The following is an 11,105-nucleotide window of genomic DNA, read 5'->3' on the forward strand; positions in this document are numbered from 1 at the left end:
AATTGACGCCCCTCTTGCTTCAGCGGATATGAAAAAGTATCATCTTATAATCCTAATTTCATATACGGTCTTTATTTTATAATAATTTTAACTATCTTATAATTTTATTAAAAAAATAATATTTTTTTAAAAAAATATAATAACCATTATTTTCAATATTTTTCTGTTATAATGAATGGTTATAACATAAATAATAATTATTTTTCTCTTATACCTTCGTTTAAGTAAAATGATATTTTAAAATTGAAAGTTTACATCAAAATGCCCCCAAAAACAATTGTACAATAAAAAATAATGTTATTTTATTTAATAAAAATAATTATTTTTATCAAAATTTACTGTCTCAGATTTCATATATCACTCTATTACAATATCGATATATAATAAAATTAGATATACGAAATATCAGTCTCCATTCAATATCAATATGATAGGATACATTATACGGTAAACCTTATTTTTTATTATTATCTATTATTTTGTGCTACAATATTGTGATAATTGTCATTATTTTCAGTGGTTATTTACATTAAAATTTAAAAATTGCTCCATAGGGTACCGACAATAAAAGTTTTGGTGGACTGTGTATAACGTGCAACTTAAAAACTTATTAGGTAAATGAGCAGTCAAAGTGGCTTCATCAAAAGCTTGCATGCATTAGCGAGCTTGGACATGTTTTCCCATCAGATTCATCAACGTAGATGAGGAAAATTAGCACACCTATCAAAGAAAATAGAAAACAAGTGGACAAACAGTTTTATTTTGGACAGGATGCTTATGCAGGAACAATCAAGTACTCACACAGACGGCAGACCCCAAAATCTGATCCACATAAGGCAGTGCAATGCATTTTGGGAGTATGCAAGTCTTAATCCTTTAGCATTACTCTAGTGGCTTCTGGCATACAAGGAATCGGCTAGCTATGCATGAAGTGAAACCTGACTTAATTGCTGCGACCAATCGGAAATGATGACACCTGCGGAGCACTGTTTTATTCACATATACACATATATGGTTCATATGGAAAGAAACAGCAAATAAGGATTCCTATTAACAGGATGGCCATGGAATGGCAGAGCATGGCTCACTATAATGTTACTGGCTTTTGATTAGAAGATAGATGATTGTGGGTTTTACATGGAGTCACAGTGGAGGTCTAAATTATCATTTCAATCTTCATATCATCATCCTTCATGGTCATGGCAGAGCTGGTCATCTTGTCAATGAAGCACACTTTGTCATTCGGTTTATTCTCCGCTCTGGTCTTAAGAGACAGTCCTGCACAAGCCTTTGGCAGCTCACCGCTATAAGCTTTGCAGATGTAGGCTTCAAAATATTCATAATCCTGGAATCAAGAGCAGCAGATATTAATTATTATATTGAAGTAACAAAAGAATCCATTCGATTTGTGAGCTGTTGAATTACCAGTCAACATGAAGATTTACAGAAAACATCAATTTAAGATACGGTAAGGCTACCAGCAGATCTTTATTAAGCATATAGGATAAAATTGAGTAAAAGAACGTAGCTCTTCTGAAGAATCAGTAGAGTTAGTTGGCAAGAACAGATAGCGACCATCTTCACATAGAGGATGATAATATTCATATTCAATTTAAAATAAGTGCATGTAGCTGAGTGAAAATTAAACTTGGAATCAAAATTTAGTGTTCTAGCATGCCTGACCTCATAAACACGTCTATTTTACGGAAAATGCTAAGACCATAAAGGCAAGGTAATGGGGTCATTCCATGGAACTATGTATACAGAGAGCTAAATAGGTTTTTATAGTACAGATACAAAACAAAGACTACAGTATTGCTAATCCTATACTTTTGCTGAAAGCTACTGGGTAGGCATATTGCTACTACAAGAATTGAGCATGTCAGATGGCTTCACTCTGGCAGGGGTTTCTTGCTTGGAATGATTCAGCATTTGCATCAGTGACAATTAAAAAGCTGTTAGATAAAAATAGTTGGGAACTCTTCTAGGAGGAAAGCAATGAAATCAATGTAGACTGCTAGAAGGTTATTATGGTACCAAAGATTTGTCGATGTTAATTAAATAGATTCACGTCTTTCAGAAGTAGCAAATTGGCATTTTTCGTACATGAACTGGGTATGTAAAGGGCAGGCCTTAGCATAATGGTGAGGTTGCTCTCTTGTAACCTAGGTGGAACAGGTTTGAAACACACAAACAGCCTCTCCACACATAGATGTAAGGCTGTATATTCCGACTCTTCCCAGACCACACAGTGGTAAGAGTCTCGCGCATTGGGACACCCATACATGAATTGGGTATATGAGGTAGGTTCAATTGGTAGAGTCTATACCTGAACTTGATGTCACTATCTTATGAAGGATAGCTAAATTGGGGCATTTGAAAGGATGACCATGATCTAACTTGGTTGTCAATGGTTAGGAGGATGAAAAAACCTAAAACCAGGATGAGATGATGACACATTAGCACATTGGTTTCTCTCTCTCTCTCTCCCTCCCTCCCCACCCCCCCCCTGCCTCCTCCTTTTTCTGTTTGAATTTACTTAGAAAATTGGTTTATTAGCACAAGGTCCGTCATCAGTACAAAACCATCGTCGATCGGAACTCCTTATTTCCACTAACAAAAGATTAGCCACATAGTTGTGGTATAACAGAAGAGATTAAGACAGGTTTTACATCCCTATCTTTCATGTTTCGATGTATTTAAAATTATCAACTATATTCTGGTGAAAATGCATCACATGGCCTAAATCTGCGATGGCAGCTTGTTTTTTCTTTTGTGAGAGAGGGAGAGAGACCCATCCACACTATAATTACCAGACCCAAATTCTTGGAAATGCACCATCCAAGACTCAAACCCAGAACTTTTGGTTGTTAAGCAAAGGGATGTGACGATTGGATCAAGTTTCAGTTCATGCAATGGCAACTTGAAAAGAGACGTTTTAGTTTTTGGCTTGTTATTGTGTAAGATAACTCTTACATTACAATATACTTGGAAGATAAACAAATATCAGATGCCTTGGTTGTGCTGATCACCATTAAAGAAGGGAATTTTGCACAAAAGGTTTTTTTCCCCACAAATAGTTCATTTTGCAATTTACCTGATCATTATGCTCTCATCTTCAAATGAATTGACACATTAATCTTAGTTGATGAATACATTAGTAAAACAGATGAGTATATAATCCAAGAAAAAGGACTTGTCAAATATTCTTATAAATAGTCATAATAGCAGGGGCATCATGGTCCAGCAAACTTCACAATGTAGCATTTCTGCCAAAAAAGAAAAAAAAATGTAGCTCGTATTTGCAAATATGAGAATTTTTTATTGCAAAATTCCCTTACAAGAAATCTGGATGACTGCATCTTCCTTCTATTAATAATATGTATAGTTGTATACAAATAAATTGTGATTATTGCCACAGTGTATTAATAGTGATCAAAAGGAACCCAAAAAAAAAATGATGAATGCTTGGGATCAAAACAAAAAGGCTTGTCTTTCCAAATAACTAACCCAGTATAGTTCTAGTTCCAAACTCTTCAGGTTGCCGCAAGTCCTAAAATGTGATGGTTGCTCACTATTTTCAATTCAAAACAGATAGAACGTCCTTAAACTAGAAGGTCTGAGAGAAGCAGGTGAACTTCCACATACAGAAAAGAAAAACATCTGTGATAGAAAGTGTCTCTTTTCAATTATCATCTTTAAAATATCCAGTTGTTTTCTGTTCTGTCATGATGGTTACATGGTGGGTGTTCTACATAGTTTTGAATAATAATCATATATATTTTTAAATAATAATTGGAAGGCAACTCAAACCAAGTTCATCCTTGCTAACTGGAAGTGGGATAAGAGATGGATAATATTAGATCAAAAGAGCTTGGCACAGAAATTGCAACTCGCATAGTTATTTGCGATGCATGACACCACCATCCTCATAGTTCAATCCTCAGAAATCCTTGGTTATACTGCATTTTAAACTCCATAAAAACATATAATAACACATGCAAGTACATCATTCCACAGGCAATACACATTTTTTTCCAAAAAAGAATTCAAAAAGTTCAAGGAGGCCAAAAAAAAAAAATCAGGACAATCCAAACATTGCAGATAATTTGCCCAGCATCTGCTAGGTGGAGGTAAAGAAAACAATCTAAAATTGTTAGCCTATGACTGAACAAAAAAAAAAAGAAAAAAACAAAGAAAAAAGAAAAAAGAGATGATTGCCAACTTTGCTATATGTCTACATGAGTTTATAACTAATCCTTAATAACATAGAAAAGTCATGAAGCACAATGAAGTAGGCACATAAGTGGCTAAAACAAAACAGTGTGTAAATGACCTGGAACACAATAAAAAAGACAGGCATAGGAATTTCTAGAATGTATTAAATCATCAAGTCTATATAAGGGCATAGAACTAACATCATAAAGAGGCTGTCCATCCACCACCACCCAAGGCACATATGTGTGAGGCGGCTGAAGAGAATCCGTTTGTTCTGCATACTGTAATTCAAGCTGCAAATAAAATTTCAACCATGTCAAAGAGCAAGTCTAAATTAGCTTAGTATGTTTCTAGATATGCAGACATATATGTGACTACTCCTATGGCATTAGATATTTAAAAAAGCATGCTGTGTGATAAGTTCACTCCATTCAAGACAATACAAACCACCTCTGAAACCTTATACAAAGAGTACCACGTTCAAGCTTTTCTTTTTCTTTTTTAAGGGAAAGTACCTTGTTCATGTTGCTTCTTTATGTAAGCCTGATTGTATATATGCATGTGTAGGTATATATTTACACATACAGTTACCAATAACTCCAACATTGGCCAGTGTATCACCGAAGCTATAAAGAAACTAACACACTGCAAGACTCGCTTAGCTTTAAGAATCAAAATGAGGAACATGAATATAAAATATTATAACAATAAAGAATCAATTAAAAAAAAAAATCTAGAATAGGAAAAAGATCAGGTTGGCAACAATAAGATGATTTAATGGAGGATAATCAGTTAAGATGTGTGGCTATGTACACTTGTGCAACCTGTACTACTTAAGTCATATATGGATGGAATAACGAGGGGTCTCAAGTTCAAGTTTGAAAGTCAGGAAAGAGGAGGGGGTGAGTTTGGAAATTATAAAATAAAGTATTTAACTTGAAATTGTGATTATATTTTTAAAGGAGTCATTGCTTAGGTGCAATGGTGAAAGACTTGGCCTAACAAGCGCAATGGTGCAGCTTCGAGTCATGAGACAGCCATTTTGCACAAAAAAAGGATGCCAAAAGTTAGGTTTGTCCCAGTTAGCCCCTCCTAGGACCCTGGATTGGCAGGACTATAAGTGGGTGATGGCCTTTATGATTAGATTTTTAAAGATTTTCATTTCAAATGACTTAAACTAGGTTTGAACCAATAAAGAAGTAGCTAACATAAAACCAACTAGACCAGACAAATTGAAGACTTTGTGGCTATATTTCTGTGTCATTAACAATCCTCACAGCATAAAGAATCAGTAAGTGCATTGTCAAAGAAAAGCTGGCAATGATATTGAATCACCATTAAAATGGTGAATTTTGTTGTTTGAGCTAAGCTGTAGAAAAAGGATAACTACAATGTCAGCTACATAAGCTCGGGGGGAACCACCACAAGTTATTAAATGATAATCACAAATTAAATCAAAAACTGAATGACTCAATTATGTTGTATATGCAGAAAAGCTCGCAGATACAATTGAAGAGAAGCAGCACTAGCATGATTTTTTTTTTTTCATTTTGTATTTTTCTTTTTAGGGGATTTGATTGCAGAAAAATTAACATCTCTGCAATGAATATAAAAAGGAAAATAGTAACAGCAACCAAAATTAAACCTATAAGAAAACTCTTCAATTAAAAACATGAATCTGATTTCTTGGTAGAAAACATTAAGGACATGCATAAATACAATCTTCTGCCAGGTTTGGTATCGGCCAAAAGTGATGATAGACCTCATAACACAACAGTCTAGCGCATATGACAAAACCACAAAGCCAAATTGGTCCCTGTTATGCCCTGTCAGACTGTCTTGTCCAGTACTGGGACAACACAGTCCGACATGAAACCATATAATGTTAAATGCATATGGCAAATCAGCAAAGCCAAATTGGTCCCTATACTGCTCTGTCAGGCTGTCCTGTCCAGCATTGGAACAACACAGTCCTGCATGAAACCATATAATTTTAAACAGAACCGATGTCCTGAAGTATTATATAATGTATATTCTATCATTTCTCAAAGAGGAAAAAAGGATATAATCAATGTATTGGGAATTGTATTTCAAAGTTAAATAAGAGGGGCGAAAACAGGGCAACTTCAATTCCAGTCCTTTATTTCCCCGGAAATGTAACAATCAGGAACTGTTCATTCCCAATTCCTTGCTTTCACAACCATTTAATTTTGTCTCTTGCCTTTGTATAAGAAAAGGCACAAGTATGTATAAAATATACAACACAGACCAAAAGTTGAACAAAATATGGTCAGGCCCTAATTAGTAAACAATAGTCAAACCAAGGACCTCAAATTAAAAGAAAAGGATGGCAATTTCATTGCGTTTCAGAATCGTGTGATAAAAGTAATTGTAACTTTAGATTAACTAAAGAGAGCCAACAAGGTAAGGAACTCATCATGCAAACATTCTAAAAAAATCAGTAAGTGAATTCTTCCTCTCCCTAGACACAAGGTCATCCTTAAAATTCTACAGCACAAAGTAATCTAAATCAAGTTTTTTCCTTATATAATGAAAATGCATAGAATGTGAAAGCAACCTTTTTCCCATATCCGCTTTCGTAGCAATCCAAAACAGCATGTGAGTCTAACCCGGTTTTTGAGAAGCAGGATTCCCACTCAAGGTATTTATGTTCCACCACCAAACTCTCAACACAATAGATGAAACTGAAATGCACGTTCTGCAATGAATTTTAAGGAAATCAATACATCATATATAAGGAATTAACAGAATATGAAACTTGCAAGTAATGTATAGAAAACAAGGGGATAAATGATCTGAGATAACCTGCACCATGCATATCATAAGCCATGTGCAAAATACAGCAAATCAAAGATTTGGAATAAGATGCTAATAAGCACTCAACAAACTGCCATAATAGATTGAATACTTTGTAATAGAAAATTTCTAGATACTTGTAACACGTGTGGATCCTAACAGATGGCTTACCAAAAATTCTCGTATAGATGTTTCTTTGAAAAAATGACAATCCAGGAGATAACAACAAACAATTAGTTCTTTTTTATAGTTTCTTGCTTTGTCAGGATCTCTAGCAATAGAATAGATGGCATGTAACAGAACGTGATGTCATACAGTATTTAAGAGTGTTGGTATCCACATTTTGCATGCTGCATAGGTTATATGGCTCTACCCTGCAAATGAACTTCCAGAACTGATGAAAAACTTGTTTCAGTTAAGCAACTATTGTTATGATACATATTGATGTCTAAGCATGAAAATAAAGTTATTGAGAAATAGAAAAATTATATTACCACATCAGGCCAGACACTGATTGCACAGGCTTCTACAGTGTTCAGCACGCATTCATATGGACCATGCTGCAAAATGCAATATAATTTAGTTTCTTTACAGAAGACATAGGGATGTCAGTAATAGTAAAATGCAAGAAAGAATACTTGGAGAATGAGAAGAGAAAAGAAAGTTGGGCATCTTTACATTACATTATAAAAGATTAATTTAAAAATAATAAGGCAGAACACAAAATACAAGAGTGATTTCCTCTTCAACTTTCGCAAGATTAAGTGGGGTCCTTTTACATGCATGCTCATGTATCATTATAGCAAGAAATCATCCTGGGCTCCTAAGAACAACGTTACTGAAATGCAATTTGTTAAGTATTTGTTTTTCCTTAATCATATTTGCTTCATCACATTATGGGACTAGCAATTACTCACATATGCACTGGAACATATCAGATAAGTACAATCCTTGGGAAGTTGAATGGTGCACATGAATTTTTATGACTAGGGTCATAGAAAAAGAATTTAAAATTAAAATTAAAAATTTAAAAAAATAAAAATAAAAAATAAAAAAAGCTCATTGCTACATTGCAAAGCCCTCATATATTGAATTTATCATTGAAATGAAGTTTCTCTTCTTGTTTCAATTTCTAATGTTTATTCATCACTGTCTATTTCTCTTCTCAACCATCATAAGCCATTTTCTTGCATCACTCCTACACATAGGCAGTGTCATCACCCTCAGTTCTCCAATACTCTATAAACAATCGGTTCAGTTGCTACAAACTCTACATATGTTTATGTTTTTAAACTTATCCTTTCCACTCTTAACCCAAATCAATCCTAGCATTTCTGATATTTTGAATGCTCGATTTAGAAATAGCTCATGATAAACCGTTGGGAAAAATTATGGAGAAGTCATTGATAATATGAATGGAAGTCATAACGAAAACCAAATAGCTCATGACAAAGTAACTTGAACCATTAAGAATTCTTCCCTTAACGAAACCAAAGAGCGAAAAAAGATTCAAAAACAGAAATCCAAATGGCTGACAAAAGGCATGCTAATTATCACCGTCATAATTATATATTAATAGCCAAGGATCTACTAATTTAAAATTCCTCTCCACACTACTGCTATCCGAACTGGAAAATTCAATATTTATTCATCCCTACACAGCAAACTACCTCCAAGCTGACAGAAAAACCCCTATAACGACCCAAACAATAGAAACAGAGAGCGATTCACCAATTCCACCCCAAAATTTAATATTCAAAAGCGAACAGAATGCGGAAATAGAACAATTGGAAGCAGATGGGATGGAGAAGAACCTGGCAAGAGATGGTACCGTTGGATCCGACCCTGGCGTTGCCGTAGGGGACGAGATCGAGATCGACTATGTCGATCAGCCCATTCTCGAAGATCTTGGCGAGGTAGTTGACGATAAAATTGGAGCAATAAGGGCACAGGGTCTCGTAGTACAGAGCCAGCGGGATCTTCCTGGCCGAGACAGGGGAAGAAGCGAAGCAAGAGGAGGAAAGAAGGAACAAAACGAGGAGAAGGCGATTGGAAGCCATGGGAAGCGAGAGGATTCCAGCGGCCAGGGTTTAAACCGGAATCACGGGCTTTGGAGATCTCCTCCTCCCCCCTTCATGCCATCATCGCGCTCTCCAACCGGATCAGCTGGTGCTTGGAACGGGGGCGGATAGGAGATATTGTTTTGACGTCTGAGGTGGATAATATCAGAAAAAGGCCATGTTTTCGGAGCCCGGCAATTCGACTGACCCACAAGCACACCCAATCACCTGAAGGCGGAAAATACCACGGAGCGGGCGGGATGTATCGGCGGGGGCACTTTTTTTTGGTGATTATGCATCTCCGAAGAAAAAATCATATGGGGCGGACATTGTAAGACATTACCGGCCTGTAACCCCATATGGAGTGTAATTTTTTTAAATAATATTTAATTTTTATTTATTTATTTTATTATATTTATTTTATATTATTATATATATTTCAAAAATATCTTCTAAAACTTGTATGCCAAGAGGGGTATATTTTTTTAAAAAAATTAACAGCAGAATAATTTTGTATGTCATATTCATGTAAAAAAAATTATTGCAAGCACTTTATTTTTTTTTATTTTTATTGATACTTTTTTATGGCATATATTTATGTTGTTCGTATATTTTTATATTTATAATAAAATTTTTTATATATTTTATACTAGAATTTTGATAAAATTTTCAATTCTAAATATTACAATCTTTTTAAAAAAAATTAATATTTTTTCACGCATATATTATAAATTAAGATATTTCATATGTTTGCACATAAATTCTTAAAATTTATCAAAAAAATTATGTTAAAATATATATAGACCTAAAAATACAATGAGCTATTCTTGTATTTGATGCTATAATGGGCTCAATGATGATAGTTGTGCAATTTTTTTGGATATTCGATCCAATTCATTAAGCAATATCGATTTCAATCATATAATCGAGCAGTTTTTTTCTTTGATATTTGATTTGATACTATAATGGACTCAATAATGATAGTCAGACAGTTTTTTTGGATATTCGATTCAATCCATTAAGTAATATCTTATAAAATTTGAAATAAATTTAAAATTTAGAATTAAATTTTATTTAAATTTGAGATTTATCTCTCGCATATCCGCTAATGAGTTCAATAATATTCGACCACTTCAAGCCTCCCACCTAATTGAGATTCCCCAAAATGGAAAAAAAAAAAATACCCAACACAAAAGCCTAGCCATTGTCTAAGCTTTCCCTATTCGGTTGCTCCGAGCCTCCAAGCTGAATGGACTCCTAGGAACAAACTCCACTCTAGAAGTGCTCTCTCTAATCCCCAGCCATGGTTTTTGCACTTCATTCCTCCTACTCCCAAAACTCCACCCTTTCTATGATTTTTTCCCCTCCGCCAAAAATCTCCTACCACTATCGTCATCCCTCACCTGTACCTCAAGACTAAAAAGCACTGCCTCTACACCAATTGCCACATCACCCACGGCGACGACCACCACTGACTCTAATCCTTCATCTCCTTCATCCACTCTGCCACCTCTGACACCCTTGCCATCCACCCCTCTTCCATGATGATATCTGCTTTGACCTTCTCATCTTCATCCGCCGTCGGGACCACTATGTCTGTATCGATCATGCCTGAAAGTGCGGGTACCTCCTCCATGGCTCATCAGGGATGGGCAAGACCAACCTTGCCACCGCCATCACCAACCTCCTCGAGTATGACATTAATGACCTGACCACCATGGCAAATGGAGTTTTCTTTTTTTGACACATGATGGATGGAGGCTTTACCAATATAAATGCTTTGAACTAAATTTAAAATTTAAAATTAAAATTTATTTAAATTTGATATATATCCCTTGCATATCCACTAATGGGTTCCATAATATTTGGCTGCTTCAAGCCTCCCACCCGATTAAGACTCCCAATAATGGAAAAAAAGAAGAAAATACCTAATACAAAAGCCCAGCCATCGTCTAAGCTTTCCCTCTTCGGTTGCTCCAAGCCTCCCACCCGTTGGACTTCTAAGGACAA

The 11,105-nt window shown here is 35.2% G+C and overlaps 1 protein-coding gene across 1 annotated transcript; it reads right to left on the reverse strand.

Moving 5' to 3' along the window:
- Positions 1–927: 927 nt before the first annotated feature.
- Positions 928–9,240, reverse strand: LOC105044721 (gamma-interferon-responsive lysosomal thiol protein). Its single transcript, XM_010922708.4, has 5 exons — positions 8,850–9,240; positions 7,530–7,595; positions 6,797–6,937; positions 4,419–4,511; positions 928–1,345 (listed from the first exon to the last, which is right to left on the reverse strand). Exons 1-5 carry the CDS (start codon positions 9,093–9,095, stop codon positions 1,157–1,159), a joined length of 735 nt encoding a protein of 244 aa, XP_010921010.3. The 5' UTR covers positions 9,096–9,240; the 3' UTR covers positions 928–1,156.
- Positions 9,241–11,105: the final 1,865 nt, after the last annotated feature.

This window comes from Elaeis guineensis, chromosome 5 (genome assembly GCF_000442705.2).
Source record: "Elaeis guineensis isolate ETL-2024a chromosome 5, EG11, whole genome shotgun sequence".
Classification (NCBI taxonomy): Eukaryota; Viridiplantae; Streptophyta; class Magnoliopsida; order Arecales; family Arecaceae; genus Elaeis; species Elaeis guineensis.

What these genes read in the sequence shown, in the direction of transcription:
- LOC105044721 (XM_010922708.4), bottom strand. Translation starts at nt 9,095, where the DNA reads ATGGCTTCCAATCGCCTTCTCCTCGTTTTGTTCCTTCTTTCCTCCTCT. An exon ending in ACGGTACCATCTCTTGCCAG is followed by an intron (nt 7,596 to 8,849) that starts GTTCTTCTCCAT and finishes TGCATTTTGCAG; the next exon opens with CATGGTCCATATGAATGCGT. An exon ending in AAAGCGGATATGGGAAAAAG is followed by an intron (nt 4,512 to 6,796) that starts GTTGCTTTCACA and finishes TTTTATTTGCAG; the next exon opens with CTTGAATTACAGTATGCAGA.